This window comes from Lissotriton helveticus, chromosome 11, assembly GCF_964261635.1.
Source record: "Lissotriton helveticus chromosome 11, aLisHel1.1, whole genome shotgun sequence".
Taxonomy (NCBI): Eukaryota; Metazoa; Chordata; class Amphibia; order Caudata; family Salamandridae; genus Lissotriton; species Lissotriton helveticus.
This window is the reverse complement of record NC_136072.1, coordinates 1,123,346,144-1,123,370,318: the sequence shown is the minus strand read 5'-3', so window position 1 is coordinate 1,123,370,318 and position 24,175 is coordinate 1,123,346,144. Positions and strand designations below refer to the sequence as shown.

The 24,175-nt window shown below is 42.0% G+C and overlaps 2 protein-coding genes across 10 annotated transcripts in view; both read right to left on the bottom strand.

Annotated features, from left to right (window-relative positions):
* LOC144792685 (immunoglobulin lambda-1 light chain-like) overlaps positions 1–24,175 on the bottom strand; it is a 381,648-nt gene that overhangs the window by 12,164 nt on the left and 345,309 nt on the right. The gene's annotated exons all lie outside the window — the stretch shown is intronic.
* LOC144792683 (immunoglobulin lambda-1 light chain-like) overlaps positions 1–24,175 on the bottom strand; it is a 289,530-nt gene that overhangs the window by 3,620 nt on the left and 261,735 nt on the right. For 3 of the 9 annotated variants that reach the window (XM_078667837.1, XM_078667839.1, XM_078667842.1), the window contains exon 3: positions 4,101–4,135. In XM_078667837.1, the coding sequence (XP_078523963.1) occupies positions 4,101–4,135 (35 nt within the window). Of the gene's footprint in view, positions 1–146; positions 185–1,090; positions 1,129–4,100; positions 4,139–24,175 lie in introns of all 9 variants that reach the window. The other 6 variants (XM_078667843.1, XM_078667841.1, XM_078667838.1 and 3 more) reach the window with 4 other exon arrangements.

The following is a 24,175-nucleotide window of genomic DNA, read 5'->3' as shown; positions in this document are numbered from 1 at the left end:
TAATTTCAGTAGACAACATATAATGAGATGCAAAATCTGTTGTTGATATCATAACACTAGAAGATGATAAAAGAACAATAAAGTAACCAATACAATTTTATAAAATATCTGCTTCCTAAGGAAGTAGTTGATATTCTGCCACTTACTTAGGACGTTCAGCTGGGTTCCTCCGCCGAAGATAAACACACAGTGCCACAAGACTGTGCACAAACCCAGCCAGTGCAGTTTAGCATTTGTAGCTGGTTTAAAGATTGATGGCTTTATGCATCTCAATGTCTTTAAAATACAGAGCTCCAAACATAATCTTTTGGCTTCCATTACTTTAAGTTGTTTTCTTACCTACTCTGGTTCTTCCTAAGAACAGTGTTCTTTCTAGAGGACGGTGTAATATTTCCTAAGGGTTTATATAACATAGGAATGACAAAAAATTATTTCTAGACTTAGGGCAATCGCCACACAGTCAAATGTGATTACTTTTAGTTAAACTTGAGACTGGTAGTCGAATTTCTGAATTCAATGAGAAAAACATTGAATAACATATTTGTTAATTTAGTACCTTCATGTAGAGTGAAATCAATCAGATATGAGGCTTTCTGCACCAGGTTGATTTTTGTAGATAACAGTTAAATTAGACTGATGGTGCACAGAATATTCTAAATTTAAGAAACTGTTTTAAAAATTATTACTAAGAGTATACTCTCTCACAATTCAACAAGAAAACCACATTTTCCCCAACATATTTAAGCACAAAATACATTCTTAGAATGTGCTGTTTATACGTTTATTTTGAAGGTATTTGTTATCTAGAGAGATAGGTAACATGATTGAAAATGTGGATTCCAATATATAGGCTAACCTTTCTTTCCACCTAAAAGAATCAGATTATCTTTACTGATTGCAAATAGAAAAACATATTGTACTTTTTGACAATGTGCAAATATGTATATATTTTACAAGAATATGAATTGCTACCTTCCTAAGCAAGATCTTTTTACGTTTGTACAATGAATATAGAAACCTGTAATGGAATATTTGTGTTAGACTGCAGTACCTCTTAGAAATATTACACAGTGCTGGTTATGTTACTTACTTAGGACGTTCAGCTGGGTTCCTCCACCAAAGATATACACACAGTGCCACAGTGCTGTACACAAACCAGCAATTTAAAGGGCAGTTGATACAGTACATTGATTTTTAGATTTAATGAATCACCTGTTGATGAATTGTTACAGATACAGAGAAGCACTCTAAATATTATCTGCAGTAGCAGCTGCAGCTAAACAAAGGATGGATGGCACTCCTTCACCTGGTGATACAGAAAAGCAGGCTCAAATGGGAAATGTAAGAAGTATATGAAGCAGTTATGGCTAGATGCAGGACTGCTAGAGCTCCATTGCCACAATTGTCTAATGATACGGAGGTGCAGATACATGCATGGATGAGAAGAACTGTTTTCAATAAATTTAAAAGTGTATGAGATGAAGATTAAGCCCAATCTCATGACATTGTCATGATTTCCTCACAAAAATAAAACTTCTGTTGCTATATGGCCCTTGAAACTACATTGAGGTATCTGCATCTTTGAGACATTCTAGAGAGCTCTCATGATCTCTGCATAATGTCATTTTGATAAGCTATTTACAGTTCATAGAGATTTGCAATATTATTAACACACATTGTGTTTGACAGATGGATCCAATAATCCACAAATATCTTGAGGTAGTGCATTGTATTTTGTTTCTCAATCCTATTTCAAATGATCTGAAAGGTTTCCAAAGCCATAAACCTTTGCTGAATTTATTTTGCTCACAATAAGAAACATTTGTTTTTTCAGAATCCTGCTGTTGTTTGTAAGGTCTGAATCCCACACATTTCCCATAGTGTTACTATAATCTTAAGTAATGTGTTTTTTGAAGGACCACTTTTTAAACAGCCGGTACAGTTTCTAGACTTAATACAGTGACACCCATTGGAACTGTGGACTAAATGGTCAACAATTATATCAGTAAATTCTATGTGACCTTCTGGTGCACTTGACAGTCTTAGTGACTTATCAGAATTAGTCACAAATCATAAAAAGCATGTTCATTTTCTTGGTTCTTTTTTCTAGACTATATGACTGCAAAGTATTATAGTTAGAGCTCATTTTAATTTGAACTAAAGGAACTGTTAAATAAAACCTGTGGATGCAGAAACGTTATTTAAAAAAAAAAAATCTTTTTATTGAAAACAAAACAAATTCAAACAGTGACCGAAATGCAGAGATCGCATTAGCAACTACAAACAATGACTCTTTAGCATACAACGATACATTGCGGATTGTAGAAAACAGAAACGGTATTTTTACTTAGGGCACAATTACAAAGGCAGTGAGATCAACTCCGACAGCCCGTTGGTGGCGGTCATCCACCATCGATGACTGAATCACCTCTCACCACATTAAGATGGTGGGCGGTATGTTGGCGGTTGTAAAGACTGACCGCCACACATTCGACAGGGTGCTTTAGCCTGCCGGTGTGGCGGAGGGACTTGTAGTCCCCACAATGGTGGAAGTGCCTACAAGGCACCGCTGTAGGGAGTATGATGTTCATTTCTGCCAGCCTTTTCATTGCGATGAACCCACCTTGAAAAAGCTTGCAGATGGGGACATTGGGGGCCCCTAGCAGGCCCCCTACCTCCTGTCCCCCAGACATGAGACCAGGGGGCACCTATGGTGGATATGTAAAGTGTTCCTTTTTTGCAGTAGGGCCAGTGGTGCAGCAACCTGCACTGCTGCAATGCAAAATATAGGCATCAAAATGCCTATTGCGGACCGCCTACAGCCTGTCGGGTGGTCCTAATCTCCAATAATCTGGCCCTTAGTTCTTATTTCTAGGCAAAGTGAAATAGGAGTGGGGACTAAGAAGTTTGCAAAAGATAGCAAAATGTTATAGGTAGAATAGTTTTCAACTTTGACCGAGGGTACTTTGAATTAAAGCACCTGGATGAACAAAAAGATTATTTTGTTCATTAATAAAGGAATGCCTTTCACAATATAATGAAATACATAAATTCTGGTGACACTGCAAAATGTCTCACTGAATTATTGCAAACTGCAAACAATTTGCTGATTCCCTCTTCTCCCTCCACTCATTGTTCGCCCTTTCTATTGATAAATCCACATTGTGTCTAACACTTTTTTGCTTTGCAGCTCAGTTAATGATCTGAGAATCACATACATACACTTTGAAAGGCTTTTTTGCTATGATAGAGACTATTGTTTCACAACAGAATTATTTTCTAGATCAAAGAATTTAAAAACATAATGATACTTTTCAATTATATTAAGCAATTCAGATGGTTAATCTTTTAGACATGTTAATGTTATTCTACTTCTGGAATCTGTTGATGAAATATATCTCCTAGATAATGCATATTTGTTTAAATATTGCATAGTTTTGTACATCATGTTTGCATGCGCCTCTAAAATGTAATACCGGAGGCATTGGTACCGTCTATTTATGTATATACAAAGCAATTACAGCAAATTAAATAAACTATTTAACAGGTGTTATAGTCAATTGAACAGTTATTAGCTGTGGTAGGCAAACTAATTCATTATTTTCTTTAAATATATTTATATTGATTATGACATCAGAGACAATTTCGGCTTATGTGAAGATACTAAAGATGTATGTGATCTTACATGGGTACACAATTCAAACACAGTCAAACAGTGCAAAGTGGACCAACTGTAAGATGTAGATATAACTTCTTGGCAATGTACACAAAGCAATATCCATTATGAGGGAGGAAAACGTTGAAACAAAATCCCTTTTTAAACTGTTATCTAGTTTATTTGTCTGCCATCCTACACAGAGAAAGAAAAAAAAATAAGAACATCTGGCAAAAGTTGAAAAAATATACATTTGTGGTAATTTAGTACTTGACTGCTTGTCCATTCATTTGCTTCAAAAGTAGACAGATTACACATGTACAATAAGTTAATGTCCATCAGGTAAAGAACTGCAACTAGATTCAGAGACAAATAAAGCAAAACTGCAGATGGTTTTAAAGAACTATCCTTGAAAAGTAAAGTAGAGGTTAATGATGCTACTTACAAAGGACGTTCAGCTGGGTGCCTCCACCAAAGATCCACCACAGTGATGTATAGCTATACAAAAACTGTCTCCACATGATGTCACAGAGCAGGAGATCAGCAGACAATGTATCAATGCGACTTTATGGAAAATTCTTCCTGACTGATTAGCGAGGGTCACATGACTTTATCGTTGAAGGAACTGCAGGACTCATAATGTGCTACATCAGTTGGGCTTACTGTCAAGTAGAAACCTGCTTATCACTGTCATGTTCTTCATAGAATGCCCATGGATAGAATTTATAACCTTTGAATTCACAATATTATGGGACAATTTGTTTCAACTTTATTGAGTGAAAGATGGGAATATGCATTTTGGGAGGGTACAGTACATATAAGAAGGCAATGAGGTGTAAATGTGTCCTCTATGTTTTGACTTCCTTTGCTGAACGTCAACAATTTGTTAGCAAGATCAACAAATCATAGCCCCAAGATTACAGATTGTGTTTAGAATCTCATATATCATCATTTGTTCCTCTGATCTTCTACGACCGCATTTATCATGGGTTTGGCAGCAGGACAGTGATGAGCTAATCTGCTTAATATACTGCCTTTTGGTTCAGCACAAGTAATGATGAACTTGAGGGTCTCTTTGTAAAACAGAATCCCACAAGTCTGCTGAGTTTCATTATACCTAAAAGCCCATGTCTAGTAGTGGTGCTCTGTTGGATTAAACACCTATGGGAGATTGTCAAATAATTACAGTAGTAGGGATAGCATAATTAATTTTCTAGGACTACAAAGGAGGACAAATAATTTCATCTAGTAAATACCTCAAGGGCATTATGATCAAGTATATCTTAATTACTGTTTTCATTGAGCTGAGACGTAAAATGCATAGTAAAGGGCAGCAAATACATTCAAAGAGAGCAATGTATAGATGGTGCCTGACACACTGCTAACATTATCAGCTCTTTCTCATAGTCCCTAGTGGGAAGACATTGCCTCTGACTGTGATGTATGACTTTTATAAGAGTCCTTTGTTAAAGATATTCATATGTTTGACTTTAGTTCCACCAATTGATTCTGTCATTTGGTATGGTGTGGAAGATTTATGAAAGTAATATAAATGTTTAGCGTATTGAAAGGTTTACCGTAACTTATTATCTATTCCCAATGGCAAGAGTTGCTTTTCTTACCTACATACCATCCTAATTTCATGTTACCTGCAACCTCATATTTGGTGCTGTTCTGGAACAATATTGGTGAATGTTTCCCAAATACAACCAAAATCAAAATGTTTATGTTTCTACCACTTATTAGGGCTTCAGTATGTTACTGGGCTGATTTAACATTGTGTACCATTGAAATATTCTCACAATTGTGCTGGAACTAGCCCCTCCATAGGAGAATCCACTAATGGAATTCACTAGTGGGTTGCTTTCTATTGGCTTCAAAGTAAATTGTAAATTGGAAGATTTACCACAAGTACCCAGTGCAAATGTATGCTAATGTTTCACTACTGACTTGGTAGTGCTAGAATACTGATAGCAGTGAAAGAGAAACAAGACACACTCTTCACAATTGGCTAACAATTTATACCAAGAATCAGGGTGTGACCATTCAAATAAGGATTGCCTTATGATGGTTATTTTTCTCAATCTCATTTAATAAAGATAACATTGAGTTACTCTTTGATCCTTACTTAGAATACAATCAACTCTGGACATTGCCAAGTCTCAACTCCCTGAGGCTTATTGTGTTTTTATCATCATTCAAAAAAAACAGACTCATTCAACCACATCTGCTTTTCTTTCACACAACCTCTTGTTCCCATATCATATATCCTCTCATACCCAATTTCCTCATCTACTACATTACATTACTTTAATAGTCACCTCTTTCTCATTTACCTGCGTTTTCAGTTACCATTTTTCTATTACTTGCTTTTCAATTTAGCTAGGCTACCAACTCCTATTAGAAGTAGCAACCACCTCAATGTCCTTAAGTCCATTTTTCTATTTCTCTTTTTATTCCACTCCTCATTTCTGTTTATATTTACTATTATCTTCTGCCATGGCTATCCATTCTCATTCTACTTTTCTATGCTCTACTCATAAGCTCTCCTCACTTTAATATATATTTTAACATTTTATGTTATCCTAGCATTCTTGTTTTCTAAGTGACCCTCACACTATGAAGTCTGTGTTCACTATGATCTTATTAATATAGGTGAAGATCTTCATTATCACCTCTTCATAAGTCTCTATCCTCTGTTTCTTCATAGTGCTGTTATATTTCTTTATGTTATAACAAATACGTAGAGTGGATCAATCACCTCAAGAGAGCACACAGTGAAGTTACATTGTAAAGCTAACTGCAAATCTCAGTAATATATATGTCCTTCTTACACAAAACTAAACTGAAAACAAAAAGCATACATTAATATTGATATGCATTAGTAATACATCTTGTAGCAGATCAATACAATCAAGCAGTCAAAGAAATAGAAACAGTTAGAAGAAGATAAAGTCTTGCAAGGAACCAAAGTAGAGGAGCAGTGCTTGGTCTTAATATCATCACTTACTGTGGATGGTCATCTGGCTCCCACTTTAGATAAACATAAAGTCTCACAGGGCTGTTCTCAAACTTAATCAGACTGAGGTCTGCAGGTGGATGAAAGACGGATGGTGCTCATTATCTGATGGAGTTAAGCCTCAAACACAGTCTGCACTGTTAGGAACAGCAGATTTTGAAAAAGTAAGGATATGAGGAGATTAATTGCATTGACGTTTCTGGACTGCACATCCTTATTATTCAGGACTCGTTTAGGAAAAGGCCTGCAATAAAGACCATCCACACCAGAATTTCCAATCCCAATTGTTGGATCAGTCTTGGAAAGAAGGTACCTTTCCATCCTCCCTAAGTGTGAAAGTGTGCCAATGGAGCATAAACTTGGAATTACACAGTAACGTAACGTTATAGTTTTTTTTATCAACTGGGAATGCAGAACCCACTTGTGGTATGAAAAATCAGCATAGTCCACTAGCTTATCAGTGAAAGTAACAAGAAGCACAATACAATAGGATGAAGGATTCTGTTTCTGCAGATGCCCTCTGGCTGCCAGATCTCTCCATATCAGTACTTCATCAAGTTATTGTACATTTAAGAAATCAGTGAATTCTGAATCTTTCAGTATTCATTTGATACAAGTGAGCTCACAAAGCTACATACAATGATTTGCAACAGCACATCTGCAAATCAGTTATACTTTCAATACTTTAGACAGTGGTGTGCTTCCATGGTACCTGTCAGCCACATATTCTGAACCTAAGCGTCTTGCCCTGTGTGCTGCATAACCAAGTATTTCTGCTATAGAGCAACATGCCATTTCCTTTAAATTAATGCCTTAGTTAGAGTTTGGCAGGTGAGGAACTCCATCAAAGTGTGACAGATATTCTGTCCATCGTATTACATGTTCATTATATCCTATGGCACTTGTATTAAGGTGGACAGAATATCCATCATATTTGTCAGAGTACCTGTCCATCACACTCTAATTCTGGGCCTAAGTTGTAAGCCCAGTTTTACACCGGCACTAAGCTAGAATACTGGAACAGTTTTGATAACAATTAGTGTATCCTGCCTACCTTAAATTGTAATTTTATAGTTAGCATGAAATGCACAAGCCCATTAGATCAAAGGATCTGCTGTGGACCAAAAGAACTTCAAATGTACAGTAGGCATTGCGCAACATCACTTTTTCTAAGCAAACTGGGATGTCAAAATGTGTTACCATCTGGTTATGCACTATTGTGGGCTGTGCAGAGCCAGTTCTGTGAGATCCTGGCCTCTCTGAAAATGGAAGGTTCAAGCTAAGGGCTTCTACGCAAGATGAAACTTTGGAATAAAAGCTGCAGTGCATTCTCCATAGAGAATTTCCTGTGGGTATGTCTTAACAAGGTACATCTATGGATGATGGTGAATTGTCAATACATGAAGATGAGAGGGTGCACCAAAAAGGTTATAATGGAATAATGGATGTAATGGAAATCCAAGGATCATAAAAAAATTAATAGAATGCCAAACATTATCTTACAATCAAGCTGCAAATTAGATTTCATGACCCACCACCAAACTAACACACACCTGCATTTCCAATGTGTATAATACAACTCCTTACTTTGAATTTCGATTGAGAGCATCCATCGAACACAAGAATTAGCCCATTGGTTTAGAAATAGTAAGGGTAGAGCCTTGAATTCAACTTGCAGCTGGATGAAAGCACCCGCGTGTCTTTGTCTCATTGAACAGAGTGGCAAGCACACGGTATAGTGACCCCATGATACTTCTGGTGAAGATCAGACTAATGAGTTTCTGCCTGAGTGTCTGTCCAGTCAATACTACCACTCTCTATTTCTGCTGATGTCACACGCTGTCCTCAGTGAGGAATTCAGCGTTGCATACTGTGCCTCTCCATTTACTCACACCACGTATGCATGTTTGTGTGCACATTGTAACACAGCAACAAAAACATTATTCGACCAAGTTACCTACTATATCCCAAACTCACAAAGCACTGAAGATTACAAAACAATGAATGCATCATTAAATGGAACGGACACAACATGTAAAATGCATTTGCGGATGCTACTGGGCATGTTTAAATGTGATATATCTAGCTTCTTCCAAATTCAAAAATTGTGCTCAAACATATTCCTTATTGACACATCAACATATGCACTGATAATTGTAGGCATCAAGATCAGAACATCAAAGTCAATACCTGATAATGCCTGTTAAGTTCACAGAGCCTAACCTTTTTTTCTGACTACTAATGTCTCATTAACCCTTTTCAAATATTCCTTTGTGCACTACTTTTGGCCCTCGTTTATGTGTGAGACTTTCTGATATGATACCTAAAATTATGTGCTGCTTCACCATCTGAACCCACAACGACCAGCATGTCACAAACTATCACTATGTACATTTCACCAAAAATATTTTCGATTCAGCACAAAGAAATGCTGCCTTTCTGTTCTTTGTATGGTGTGTCCAGCAGTGTGCACCATATACCACTGGACACACATCACATACTACTAGACACATGAAATATCAAATACCAGAGTAGCCAGTTCAGCCATTCATTCCATGGCAGTCATGTGACCTGCCACCCTAGATGTGTCTGCAAAACCACCATAGACGTATTAGGGAACCTAAAACTGCATTTTAAATCCGTTTGTTTCTACAACAGTAACTAATGTAACTAAGATATCAAATGTATAGGAACTCTATCATCACTTTCTATCTTGGTGATACATTGATCAGGACATTTATTCTACTGAGATAAATTTTAGATCTGACGAATACGTAAAATAAAGGCTTGAGGCTCACCCTTAGACACTGGCCAAGAGATCACATATAACATGTTCAGAGGGTTATATATTTAATGACAGTAGAAGAGAATGCCATACAGAAGAGGATCCTTACAGATCATGGGCAACATGGACCAGCCTAGGAATGTTCAGTTTACACACCTTTCCTCTGAGTAGTTTTTTCTCAGTCTTGTATTAGGTGTAAGTTGCTCGTTAATGTCCTTGCCTTATTTCCAACGAGTTCCTATGAGCAGCTGTGACTTCACACTTACCCAATGACTAGTGCAGGGGCTTCATTCACAAAGCTTTTATCTGTGAGTAAACATGTAACTTCTAGAAATTCAGGAGTAAGTTGCACCTTAAAGTGGAGTAAGACACAACCACCTATGGACCACAAGTCAAAGACAAGCACAACTCTATCAATGAGACTGGTACCACCAAAATACAAAGTAAGGCACAATAGGAGTTTAGATTACAGGGACACCTATTTTTGCATCACTATTTTCAAAAAGGGTGGAGGGTCACAATCAATGCTGAGCTATATTAAGTCGCTATATTCTTCCTATATCTCTATCATCCTGATTATCCACATCTTGCCCACGTTCTGAAGACATCTAATACAGGCATACACTTTGGTAAACATTCTGTTGTGCTGCCTTAGACTTAGCAACATTTTTGGCTAGATGTGTGCTATACATATACCATATGCATACATAAATACAAATAGATAGGTTAACAAATATCCAAAATAAGTCATAATATGAAACTAGAAAATACTGCTGCTGCTATCACGATAAAAAAATGAATGAATATACTAGTCACTGAACAGAAGCACCCATAGTGTTGAGTGAGAGATATTTCTATCTACCTTACTTATGTCTTGTTCCCAGTTCCCTGTTTCTGCAATTTCAGCCCCAAAAGACTGAAGTTACTTGTGACCAAGAGGAGCAAACTACAGTATTGTACTCCAGGCTCTTTCGTATGCTGCGCTTGCAATTGTTTACACTTTAAGTACATCTTCATGAGAATTATAGGGTTAGAAATTCGAATTTTTAAATAAGGCAAATGTAAATTCTTTATACTGTGCTCCATTACAGTACACCAAACATGAAGCAACATCCATTCCAGAGCTAGCATTGGAAACAGGCCAGAACTAGCATTTCAAGCAGCCTTTTCCAAAAAGTCCTGCATCTGCTGGGGACCATCGAGGCATTGTTAGTTCTGCATCTAGTGTATCTTCGAACCAGGTCCCCAAGAGACACCTCTTCCTCCCAAACACCTGCTGTTAATTCAATTATCCAGGAAATGGGAAACGAAATCTACAAATAAAAATGCGCTGTTTCTAACATACCAAGGTGAACAAGCCAAGCAGGGTCCCATCAGGCGTATGTGAACTTCGAGGAATCCAGAATGATGATCTACCTTCTATTTTCTGTTGAAGCATCCCAATATTTTTCATCCAGTGTAAGGCTTGTATCCTCAGATGCTGTCTCCTAAAACCATGTTGGAGCTACATCATTTAGACACCCAACAGAAATATTCTTCTCCCCTGGTTTGTGTCTTACAAATCTAGCAATATTCCCAGATATTTTGACTTTTTTTCTTGCACCACTGCTGCTTGTTGAATAACCGCAACAGTCAAAAGTACCACTCACTGAGTTATGGGTGGGCAACAAACATTTCCTGATACTCACATGAGCTTGGAACAGTATTTACTTGTCTGATCCTCCACAAAGTAGGATATTTTCCCATCCCAGGCAGCCATCTCTGCTCTGATGCCCCTGAGCCCACAGCATGTGCAGTTTAGCACACCGACTGCTAGGGCTGTGCCAGACAGTCACTGCATGTGGTCACACATGGATAGTAGAGCAAACAACTGGGCGATGACAACAGAAAGTGAACTGGATGGTTCACTGCTTTGGAAACAGCTCATATATTTACATGCCTGGGTCTATGGTTTTGATGCAGCCATGTCACTAGTAAATGCAAATCACAGCTATCTGGTGGAGGCTTAATCCTCTGCATAAAATTAGTTGTTTTCTTAAGTCAAGTTCCTCCTTTGTAGTTTTTCATTTAGTTAAAATTAGTCTATGCAGAGAGGCCTAGAGTGAATAGCAGGGAAAATGTAATACCCATCAAAGGAGGTCGTCGTTTGCCCAGAAAATGGTTTACAGACCAATGTAGCAAATCCTGTTTTTGTGTCCAGTGGGTGAATGCATAAAGGGCCCGATTTACCACGTCCTCATGCAATCATCTCGCATGGGGCTGTGAAGGCTGACATATCAGAGTACATTCCAACTATACAACTTTTACCGCAAGAAATAGAAGCAGTAGTTACACATTTCTGGTTCATTTTCAGAATGTAATCAAGAGACAATCAAAAGAGCCCTGCAGTGTACTGGCTGTGATGCTGTTGCACAGACCACATGACAACCTTTTCTCAGCTAATCCTGTTGTGCAGCTTATGTGAAAGGCGCGTTCATGTAACTCTGCAAAGCATGCTCTACAGAAACGACTCGCTAGTTTTAAAAAAGTGTGCAAAAATGCAGATTAAAAAGAGTCTGTCCCTTGACAGACATTGTGTCTCCTAGTTAATTGTTGTTGTGAATATGATGCAACTCATCCATACTCCAGCCAGATAGAGGACCTGACTTGGAGTTTGGTGGACAGGGTACTCAATCACACATGCAGCCGAGTACCCTATCCCACAAACCCTGGGTCCACCCGCCTCATTTAGATACAGAGTAATGTATGTTTTTCTGTTCGTCACTGCCAGAACAAACCTGGCAGTTAGGGACAGAAAAAAATCCCACCCGCCACGACCTGGGTGAAAACTTCCAGGGAGTGTGGGTCAATATTTTTATTTATTTTCAGAAAACTTTAAAAAAGTTTGTTGAACAGCCATCAAAACCAACAGCGGCCATTCATCAAGCTTTTTGTACCTAGGAGGGAATGCTTGGAGGTATAGACAGGAAAGTGGTCACCCCTAAATTTGATGGAAGATAGTCTATCCTAATCGCAGAGGTAATTTCCTGCGCTACCCTGATAGACATAGTACCATCCGTCAAAACCTTAAATCAGGGACTAGTGATTTATTACTTTTTTACTGTGAACATTTATAAAACAGGACCCTATTCCCAAAGGCCAGCATATATTTTTACATAGCAACTTGATACATAACTCATATATGTGGCTAGAAAGGGATGTATGACATTACAACGCATGTTTTTACATCGCATGCTTTTACAACGCGGTTTTTACAACGCATACCATTACAACGCATAGTGCTTTTAGGCGCGGGATAGTGAATTGTTTAATTTACTATTCCAACTCCAGTCCCCGTGGATAGTAGGGAAGGTGTTGGATAGTACATTAAACCTATTCCCTATCCTAGAGCGCCCCCAGCGCAATGCGTTGTAATGGTTTGCGTTGTAAAAGTTGCATTGTAAAGACACTGCGTGGTAAAAGTTGCGTTGTAAAGGTTGTTTACCGCTAGAAAGCCATATACGTATCTGCACACTGTACTGCCAGCAATAAGTGCATACAAAGAGAGAGGAGATCAGAAACATAGCATGGAAACACAGAACCACGGGCCTGATTTACACACTTTAGTCCGAAACTTACTTGTCTTTCCTCCTGCGTTTGGAGCAAATGTCCAACTTTCATGGAGCTTCCACAGGATTCCACAGCTGTTCCTGGGAGTCTTCAACACTGTCAGAATCCCACCATTAATTATGGAATTCTTTTGTGAATGCCCTGTTGCTCATACTGGTTGCCGCAATCTCTGTGTAAATTAACGCAGGTCGCAATTATTCACACTTAAATGTAACATAAGGTATATTTCACTTTTCAACCATTTTTCTCCACAGGGAAACACTTTCTCATGGCACAACCTATTACCATACAGTCCAATACATTTTGGGAATGTTCCCCTTAATTCCAATCATAACTATGCATTTACTCCTTCCCTTGACATCTGAACTTGAAATGTAGAACTGTATTTGGTGTGAGAAGCTCCCTGCATCGGTTTTTGTATACCCACAAACCTGTTTTTGGGTGTGCTTCTCCTTTTTTATACTTTATTTAATAATGCATCTTCATCAAGTATAGACCTAACATAAATTAAAAACATATGGAAATACAAAAATATGAGAAAGGGACTCATAGAACTGTCAGCCTTAGGGTGGTCTTCCCCCAAACATATTTGCCTTTGAATGCACTTATTGCTCACATTTCTTTTTGTTGGCTTTAGGAGTCTGTACACTTTCAAGCTGATAACTAGTGATAAAGTGCTTGTGCTCTTGCTTTAAACATGGTAAAATAGGCATATACCTGATTGACATCTCTAATTTACTTATAAGTCCCTTGGAGTTTGGTACACCATATACCAGGAGCCTGTAAATTAAATACTACCAGTAGGCCTGGAGCACTTATTGTGGAACCCACTTAAATAGCCCCATAGAAATTTCCCAGATCTGCCATTGAAGTTTGAATGCAGTTTTTTTTGATAATCAAGTTTATTGAAATTTTAAAACACAAATTCATAATGGCTTCACAGTCAAGCAGAATATCATTCTGTACATACATGTTGAGAGCGACAAAGATCGGCGAATCAAAAAGCAGGGTAAATTCATACAGAGGGTTAACCCAGAAGACATGCAACCCACATCCACTCCTCAAGAGCACAGTTTGAACCATTTGCCCCATATCTTTTGAAATAGTTCAGGGCAGCCCCGCTCTTCAAAGAGGGGCTCCTCCTGAGTCCCACACCAGTCCAGCCCCCGCCTCCACCTCCGCTCAGTGGGGGGCTTGGCCTGGTACCACAGTGCTGCTATGTCTCACTTCGCCACTGCCACCGAGAGCCGTCCAGGCCATTGAACACACCTAAAATCAGGCACAAAGAGTCGTGGGGAATGGTCCACCCCAGGGTCTGCGAGAGCTCCAATTCCACCCGCCCAGAATGGAGCAATGGCAGGGCACTGCCGTACCATATGATAGAAATCCGCAGAGGAATAGTTGCAACGCCCGCAGGTCGGGGAAGGGCGCAATTGGGCTTTATGTAGGCGTTCCGGGGTGAGATAAGCCCCGTGCAAGTAGTAAAGTTGGATGAAGCGCAGCTTCGACAAGGTCATTGGGGTCTTAGGGGCTATAAGGGTGTCCCTCCAATCTACCTCTTCCAAGGGGCCCAGCCAACCCTCCCATCGGGCTTGCAGTGCGTCTAAGGTCGCGGGGGATTGTTCACAAGGGAATGGTATATCCAGGAGTCCCCGCCCCTGCCCAGATTCCCCATCATCACCTGGGCCTCAAGGGGACTAATCTCCGGAAGGGAGGAGGGAGAGGGTAGGTGCACCTCTAGGGCGAGCCTAAGCTGCAGTTATTTGTAGAACTGGGAGGGGTGGAGAGAGTAGCGCTGTTGCAGGTCTGCAAAGATTCTGATACAGTCCCCCATCCAAACGTTCCCAAAAAGCAAGATCCCTATGCAGTCCCATCGGTGGAAATCCCAGAGGGATGAGGTCTCCTGCAGCCATGTGCCACCCCACAGGGGGGATTGCCTGGTAAGTGTCCAATCCCACCTCGTGTGTCCCAAGGCAGTGCACCAAGCCAGGAGCACTGACCGAGTGATGGGGGCATTTCGCGCGGCATGGGGGATCCATATAAGTAGGCCCGGAGTCGCGGAAAGTCCATCGCCTGAAGTTACACTTGGTACGCCGGGTCGGACCAGCTGCCCGTGAACCAGTCATGAACCAAAATAGGTTTTGTGGCAAGGTAGTAGAGATGAAGATTGGTGACTCCCATACTGCCGTCATAAGGAGGTATTCGGCAGTGTGCCAAGGACATCCACATTCTCCTGCCCCCCCCACAAAAAAGGTTGAGAACACCGTCTAACTTGCAAAACCAGGTCTCCGGTAAGTGAAAGGAAATATTCTGCAGAATATACAAGAAACGGGGGAGGACCATCATCTTGAAAAGGGCACTTCTGCCGAGGGATTTTAGGGGAATAGACTGCCATTTCTTAAGGTCCGCCCTGGCCTTGGTGAATGGAGGTGTGATGTTCAAGGTCCACTCAAGCTCTGGAAGCAGGGCAAGCCAAATCCCCAGGTATTTGAAGGATTGCCTGCACAAGGGGATGGTTGTCTGCCAGTTGAAACAGGCACGGGATGGGTGGAGGGGGACCAGGGTGGACTTTGCCGGGTTGAGTCAAAGGCCCAAGACCCATTTGAAAGTGGAGGAAACCTTTAAACAGCATGGGCCGGAGGTCTCGGGGTCCGCCAGAAAGAGGAGGACATCGTCAGCGTATAGGGTGATCTTGTCCACCCGCAATGGGTCCCACGTCCAGCCCCGGATGTAGGCGGGTCCTGGCGAATAAGGGAGGCCAGGGGTTCTATCGCCAGTGCAAATAGGAGTGGCGAGAGCGGACAACCCTGGCGAGTGCCCCTTCAGATAGGAAAGGCCTCCGATAGCACTCCGTTGACCAGGACCCTCGCTTTAGGACTGGAGTATAGAACGCGAGTGAAGCGCCGGAAAGGTAAGCCGAACCCCATCACCTCCATTACCTCATCCAAGTAGGTCCAATCCACCGTATAAAAAACTTTCTCAAAGTCGTTTAAAAGTAGGGCCAGATACGGAATGAGATGGTGGCAATGCAAAAGAGCAAGGTGGAGGCGGCGAATACAGTGCCGCGTACCCCGGGCAGGCATGCAGCGGCATTGAACCAAATGGACCAATTCACGGAAGAAGGGATGGAGGCGCTGGGCTAAGATAGTAGCAAAGATTTTCACCTCAGTGTTAATGAGGGAAATAGGGCAATAGTCTGTGCAATCAATGGAAGGGGGCTGTGTCTTCGGAAGCACCACGATAGTGGCCACGTCCGTTTCAGGGGGAAAGGACCCTTTGTCCACCATGTGGCGAAATAGTTCTACCAAGTACGGGACCAGCGATTCACGATAAGTCACGTAAAATTCTTGCGAATACCCGTCCGGACCCGGCGTCTTACCGGAGTGTAGGTGAGAGATGGCTTCATGGACATCGTCCGGAGCAATAGAGAGATCCATGGTCTCCGAGACCTTTTGGGGTGAGCGCTGCAGGAGGGTACCCGTCTCCACCAACAGCACAGTCAGCGAGGCCTAGGGGGGGTGGGCCGTGTAGAGAGTGGCACAGTATGCTGCGAAGGCATGGGCAATAGCTCGTGAGGTGCAATGATGGGTACCGTGTCCATAGCAGACCTCGGGAATGATGCAGGTGGCCTTGGGGTAGGAAATTAGATTATGGAGTAGTTTGCCGTGTTTATCTCCTCAGCCATATATCCGAGCCACCGAAGAGCGCCACAGTATTTTGGCGGCCTCCAGAGAGACCTGACAGATCTCTTCCCGCAGCAGCTCGAGATGCCGAGCGGACTCTTCACCCCCAGTTAACCCCTGAGCCGACTCCAGCTGGGCGGCCTGGGCATCCAACTGTGCAAGGTGGGTGACCTGAGCCTTGCGCTTTGCGTGGACCAAGCCCCTAGCCACCCTCCTTATGGTGGCCTTACCGGCCTCCCCCCCGAGTACCTAGCGATGAGACCGACCCCGTGCTGAGCACAAAGTAGCTCTTCACTTCTCGGCCAAGCGATTCAACAAAGTCCTTGTCTTGCAAAAACCAGGCATTCATTCTCCAAGTCGTGCAAACACCATCAGGGGCATTCCCAAGCCGGAGGGAGAAAGGGGAATGATCTGATATGCCCCTGGGCAGAATAGCGGCCCGGACACCAACGAGCAATCAAGGGCAGGCATCAAAAGCAAGTCAATAAGAGAGTGGGTGTGGTGGGCTACAGAAGTGTGGGTATACTGATGTTATTGGGGATTCCACACCCTCCACACATCGCAGAGACCCAGGGCGAAAGACCAATCAGAACGATGCTTAGCAGAGGAAAGGCGGGGTGCAGAGGGAACACCTGTCGAGTCACGGGAGGGGTGCATGACAGCATTAAAGTCTCCTCCGATGACCGCCAGGCCCTGGGGAAGGCTGGAGAGCAGGAGCGTGAGTCGCCGGAGTGCATCGGGCATGTCAGCGGGGGGAATGTAGAGAGATACAAGACTAAGAGGGTGTCCGTCAATCTTACCAGTCAGTGCCACAGAGCGGCTTTGCGCGTCGTTCTCAACCCGGGACAGACTAAAGTAAAGACCCCTATGGAGCAGTATGGCCACCCCCTGGGAGCCCCGAGTAAAGCCAGAATGGCAGACCCTATCAAACCCATACCGTGCAAGGAAGGCGCATTGGGTGCCCAAGAGATGTGTTTCCTGTAAAAGTAGGATATTGGGAGCGTGGTGTTTTTTAATGCAGTTTTAAAGTGCCAATTGGACTTGGCATTGTAACCCCTTTGCCAAGCCTTAAAATCACCTTTTATCGCATTAAAAGGTTGGACGTGTACTACTAAGTTTTACATGTTCTGGTAGTAAAAAGCTCCTGAATTTATTTTTCACTAGTGTGAGGCCTACCTGTTCCATCGGATAACATTGGGCTGCCTTATTAAATTTAATAAGTGATTATTCTTTAGCAGGTAAGCATTTCATGTTTGGTGTCTGATAAATTGCAATTAAAAGTCCTTTTAGTGGTAAAGTTTTTAAGTTACAATTTTGAAATTCCAGTTTTAGAAAGATGGAATTTTCCAGTGAAAGACCTGTCAGAGGACTGCCTGTTGCTGTGGCCTGCTGTGTCCTTCACAAGACTGTTTTGCTGCAACTTGAAGGACTACTCTGCTGCCTGGAGCCTGCCTTGAATTGTCAGAGGCCTGTCATGCTGCTTTATCACCTGAACACAGGACTACCAGAGTGATCCAAGGGTTACCTTGCTGGTCTTCTGTTCAGAGCCAGAGGGACAGAAAAGGTTCCCACCATCTTAAACCTTCACCTGGACCCAGCCTGAGTGAGTCCTGAACCCACATGTGGTGCCACTTCAGTTCTGGACCCTTGGTTGTGGTGTTAAAATCCCAAATTTTTTTTGTCCAAAAACTGCTCTGAGAACAGAGGAAAGGCCAGGACCATCCTGCTTGTCTATCTGCCCATGGTGCGTCCTAGGTCGGCCTGACTTTGTGGAAGTGTCCAATATGTTCTTCTCCACAGCGACAAATTCTGGTTAACAGTCTAACTGCAAAAGGAAAACAGCCTCCTGGAAGTCTTGGTGGCTACAGCCTCCAGTTTTGTCCCACTGAAGATTTTGACTTCCTATAAAGAGGCCAAGTCCAAATGTAGAAATCTTCACTGCGACTTTGTCTAGTGGATCCCCGACAACTCCTCCTCCTCCGACAGTGCTTGCAGCCTTGCCCCACTGAACTTTACCTTCTCAATACTTTTTCTTCAGAATGTATTCTAAGTCTGAAGATATGTGCTGACTGGACCCAATCCACTTCTTGTATCTGACCAGAGCTCGATAAAGGTTGGCCATATTATTCAACTTTGACCCGGTCTCGCTTGACTAGATGTGAGCGGTTGGCACTTTGATATTTTAGGTGCTAGAGTTTTCTAAAAAATTAAAATAATTATAACTCTGGTTATACAGATTGGAGTTTTGGTATTGAATAATTTATTAAAATCTACTCTACTTTTCTAAATGGGTGCAAAATTTCTATTGTGAGGTGTTTTTACTTTATTACTGTTTGTGTGCTGGATCAATATGTTACACATTACCTCTAAGTTAAGCCTGACTGCTTTTGCGCCAAGCTACCAGAGGGTAAAGCACAGTTTAATTTAATGAATGTTGTGGTTCGTCCTGACATGGATTGTGACTGATGTTTGAATAGGGGTCACCAGCCCTTCAACCAACAATCCAATTTCTCACAGAAAGAAAATAGGTTTGTATTCCAGTGGAAGAATACATTTTTTAGCGATAGTAGGAAGAGAGATGGCATGTGGTAGACATGTCATAATTGCAATGAGATTAAAAGGCCTAAGGGATAATATAATGGCTTCTAAATAAAGTTTTCCAGGGGGCAGTAGAATTTAGGATCCATGGCTCCCAAAAATATATCAGTTATCCCTGTCAGCCTTAGGGTGGCCTTCCCTCATGCGTTTTGCACTCACTCACTTTTTTAAACATGTTAAAATTAGCTTACTCCCTATTGACAGAAGTCATTTATGTATAAGTCCCTGGAAAAGTGGTACTACATATATCCAGGGCCTACTAGTGCTACTAGTGGGACTGCAGCATTTTCTGTGCCACCTACTTAGCCGGTCAAACAAGTCTCAGGCCTGCCATTGCAGTCCGTGTGTGCAGTTTTAAACTGCCATTTCAATCTGGCAACAAAAACCTTCTGCCAGGCCTAAACTTAAATTTTTACTACATATGAGTTATCCCTAGGGTAGGCCATACACAGTCCACAGGGCAGAGTGCTGTGTATTTGAAAAGTTGTACATGTACTTTTAAGTTGTAGATGTCAGGGTACCGAAACCTCTTTTTAATTGAGTTTTTCACTACTGAAAGGCCTACCTTGGTCATACAATAACATTGGGTTACTTTATTACATTTAATAAATGCTAACTTTCAATTACAAGCTGGTGAACCAGTTGAGTTTGGTGTTTTAGGAATAGTAATTTAAAACCCTCATTAGTGGTAAAGTCGGATTTTAAGTCGTAATTTCCGAACATGTCGCATTTAGAAAGTTGACATTTTCTTGTCCTAACCATTTGGAGCCTGTAGCCTGTATCTTATGTTTTTATGACTATGTGTAGTTGGGAGTTGGTAGTTGTGTATCTGCTCTCCCAGATAGTGAGACAAAGGGGGAATGGATGTAGTCTGGACGGTCCATCTCTGAGAGGGAGGAGCTGTCACACTCCGCATGTACACTTCAAATTCACTGTTACAGCACACTAACAAAGTGTTTCACACTAAGTCATTGTGACCCTAGACAATCTGCAACCAGGACAGGGAGGCAGGAAAATCCTAACACCTCTGGGGTGGAATATTCTGGAAACTTCTCCTACTTCAAAATGGGCACTAGGTATAAATAGTGTACTTCAGACTCTAACTCTTGAGTACAATCCTGGACCTATGGATACTACAGAAGAAGGACTTCTGTCCTGCCTGAAGTACTGCTACCCTGCTGGCCTGCTGCCTGCTGCCTTGTTTTCTGAGAAGAAAGACTTGACCTGCACCCGTCATCCCAGGCTGAAGTGACTCCAAGAGCCAACTGACTAGGCTTCTGTTAAGGATCTCCAGGGACATAACACGCTCCAGAGCCCAACCTGATACTGCCCAGCTAAAACTGCTGCAACGGACCTGGCTGGTTCTGCAATTGAACCTGCCTGAGGGCTTTCAGTGTCTGTTGGAGTGTGTTCCTGACCCCCAAGATGTGCCCATCATGTCCTGGACCCTTGGTGTGATATCAGTGAACATATACTGAAGTTTTTGGGTTCTTCTCGACAAAGAACGGGTCCATTCACACCAAAAACAATCCTCCCAGACTGACTACTAACACAAACCTCCGGTGGACACAACTTTTCACGCTATAGTGACTGCCAGCGACACCAAGCAACATGAGATCTGTACTTTGCGATACAGCATTGGCAGCCAGCGGTGACTGTCAATGTGAATCTCTAGCAATGACCGTCCACGACACCCGACAGGATCTTCGTTCTACAGCAACAACCATTTGTGATGTATGCCCTGCTCTTCGTGCTACAGCAATGACCATCCACGATGCTGTCCCTGCTCCTCACACCCTCTTCCATCGCAAACTTGACTCTTCAGGTCATACTTTGAGAAGGTACATTTTTCAGCTGGACCACCCTGGTCCCTGTATGTGGCCCGCATTCCATTGGGGTTACCCTGCACTTCTGGCTTTTCCTGTGACCAGATGAGCATGAGTGGTACTTTTGTGCTTTTAGGTGCTATACTTTGTGTAAAATTGCATGTTTCAACTGATTAGATTTTTGTTGTTTTGGTGTCAAATATTGTATTACATTTTACACTATTTTTCTAAATTGGTGTGGGATTTTTCTTGTGTTGTGTTATTACTTTGTTGCTGAATGAAATACTGCATAAATACTTTACACATTGCCTCTAAATTAAGCCTATCTTCTCTATGCCAAGCTTCCAGAGGGTTGAAAATAGGTTAATTTGGGGGTTGCTTGGAACTTGAGCCTAACATAAAACTGTGGTTGCTGTTTGAGTATGGTTTAACCCCTCCACCCCTAAACAAGAAGCCTAAATACCAATATTTGCTATTTTTGAAAACATAGAGGAAGCAGCCACTGCTTGTTAACAAAAGACACTAGCTGTTCATGAATATTTTTCTGTAAATAATGCAAGTCACTAAGTGGAATGTCACCTTTTCTTTGAGAATCAGTTACCACCTTCTTTGAGGTGTCCGTTACTGATCAATGGTTTGCAACTGAGCTGTGATTGCAAACCACTAATATATACCATTGCCACTTGCTATTGGGAGGAGGAGATACTTTCAAGCCCTCCTAATTGTGTCAAAATGGTTCTTAAGTCACATTTTTAATTCAGAAAGTGTCAGACAGAGGAAGATTAACCACTAACCTTACAGCCGGAACGATGGTAGAAGCCAATTAATGCCTTCCCAAATATGGAGATACATATGAGTATCTATATATAACACTCCACAGATAACACCACCATAGGGGAAAGGGGAAAAAGTGACAAAAGAAACAATAATGGTGCAGCTGCCTGGCTCAGAACAGGGATGTCTTCAGAAGATTTAGGTCTCTCTCTTCTACAGTCCTTCCCTGATGTCCTGTAAGTGAAACACAACACACGCACATGATATTACCCCCCCTTCTTATACATTGTACCACCATGAGCCCCTATGCGTTATGTACTACCACATATAACAGCAGTGCTTCTCTCAACAAAAAAGGCACAAAAGAGAAAAATAAAATAAACCAAAAAGGAATATAGGGGCATATTATCAAGGGGGTGTATCTCTGCTTTTTTGTCTTTAAAAGCCAAGAAAGCGGAGATAAAATTATTTCCCTATTACCTAGCTGTTAGCGACAGCTAGTAGGAGATAGCAACCATCTTGGGCCCCGCTTTGCATGTCAGAGAAATTTATCACTAATGACATGCAAAGTGGGCGTGCCAAGATGTTAGCAACTGGAAACAGTCGCTAACATCGCTATCTCCTATTACCAACTTTTGGAGATATTCGCGCTAAGCGCGAATATCTCCAAAAGCTAACACCTGTCCCTGAGCAGTTCTTAGCCATGTTATCCAATGGGAGGTGGATAACATGGCTAAGAGCATCAGCTCGGTAATGCCTGAATATCGCAGACTTTTCAGCGATATTCATGCATTGCGGCCGATTTTTATCGCATTCGCGATAAACCTTGGTAATACCAAGGTTTATCTGCGATAAAAATCGCCGCAGGTCGCCGATACATTTTTGTCTCTAACCAAGCAATAGCGATAATTATCGCTATTGATTGGTAATATGCCCCATAGTTCGTTGTCACCATAAAATGAGGTACTTATATTAATGCATAATCCACTATAACTGTGAATCGTTCATCCGTTTTGGGCTTCTCTTAGCCTCCTGATACTGTAGATATGACTGCTCCAGTGTTTCGGCTCTCCAGAGCGTAGCAAACGATTCGTGATGTTCAAAATCCTGAGGCGCTTACTAGATCGGTAGTAAACTCATTAGGGAGGTTAACGAAGTGAAAAATGCAAAAAGAAATACCCAGCACGTTCACGCTCACCCAGTGGCGTCACTAGGGGGGTGCGGGGGGAGCGGACCGCACCGGGTGACACCCTCACATGGGGGTGACACCATCTGGTTGCGCCCCCCCCCAGCAGGCCTCTGTACATGGCACCCCCTGCACCGCACCCGAAGGCCTCGGAGAGACTCGATCCGCTTTAAAAACAAAAGCGAACAGAGATATTTTCTCACCTATTCGAATTAAAATGTTCTCATTAGTTAAAGTTTGAAAAGTGTAGTAATGAGGGGCCCCGCCATTTATATGGAAAAAGACACGGTACTAAAGAGGGGGGGCCGGGGATGGGGGTATTAACCGCTTGGAAATTAGCTTTTACTTTAGCTGTTTCATATCGTAAAATTCTCACGTCTACAAACTCGCTGGTGCCTTGTACACATACACAGATTTCTTTTTGCATTTTGAAAAGCTTTAAAAGAGAAACCACATGAAAGCAGAGAGTGTAAAGGGGGGGGGGGGTCCTGCCCCCCCCTCCCCCCCGGGGTTTTATGTGCGAGAGAGAGGGAGCTAGAGGGAGTAAGAAGACAGAGAGAGAGAGAGAGAGAGTTAGAGTGAGAAAGACAGAGAGAGAGGGAGCTAGAGTGAGAAAGACAGAGAGAGAGGGAGCTAGAGGGAGTAAGACAGAGAGAGGGAGACAGAGGTAGCTAGAGGAAATAAGACAGAGAGAGAGAGGGAGCTAGACAGAGAGAGGGAGCTAGGGGTGTCATGTATTCCTATAGGTTCTGAATTGATCCCCCTATTCCTGACCCTATTCTGGTTAAACTAACTATCAAGTTAACTAACAGTCAGCCCATGAGGCAAGACAAGCCCCCATGATGCAGATACCGTTATCTGACGCAGTCACACTACGGCACAGGAACGTGTTATCTGATTAGGTCATAACGCTTGAGATCTAATTAGACAAGCGACATTCCTCCAGCCCCTGATAAGGCATACGACGTTCTCATAACAAATCAAACCTATGACAACCTGGAAAATCCGTGCGGCCATTGTTTTGATTTCACAGAGAACTT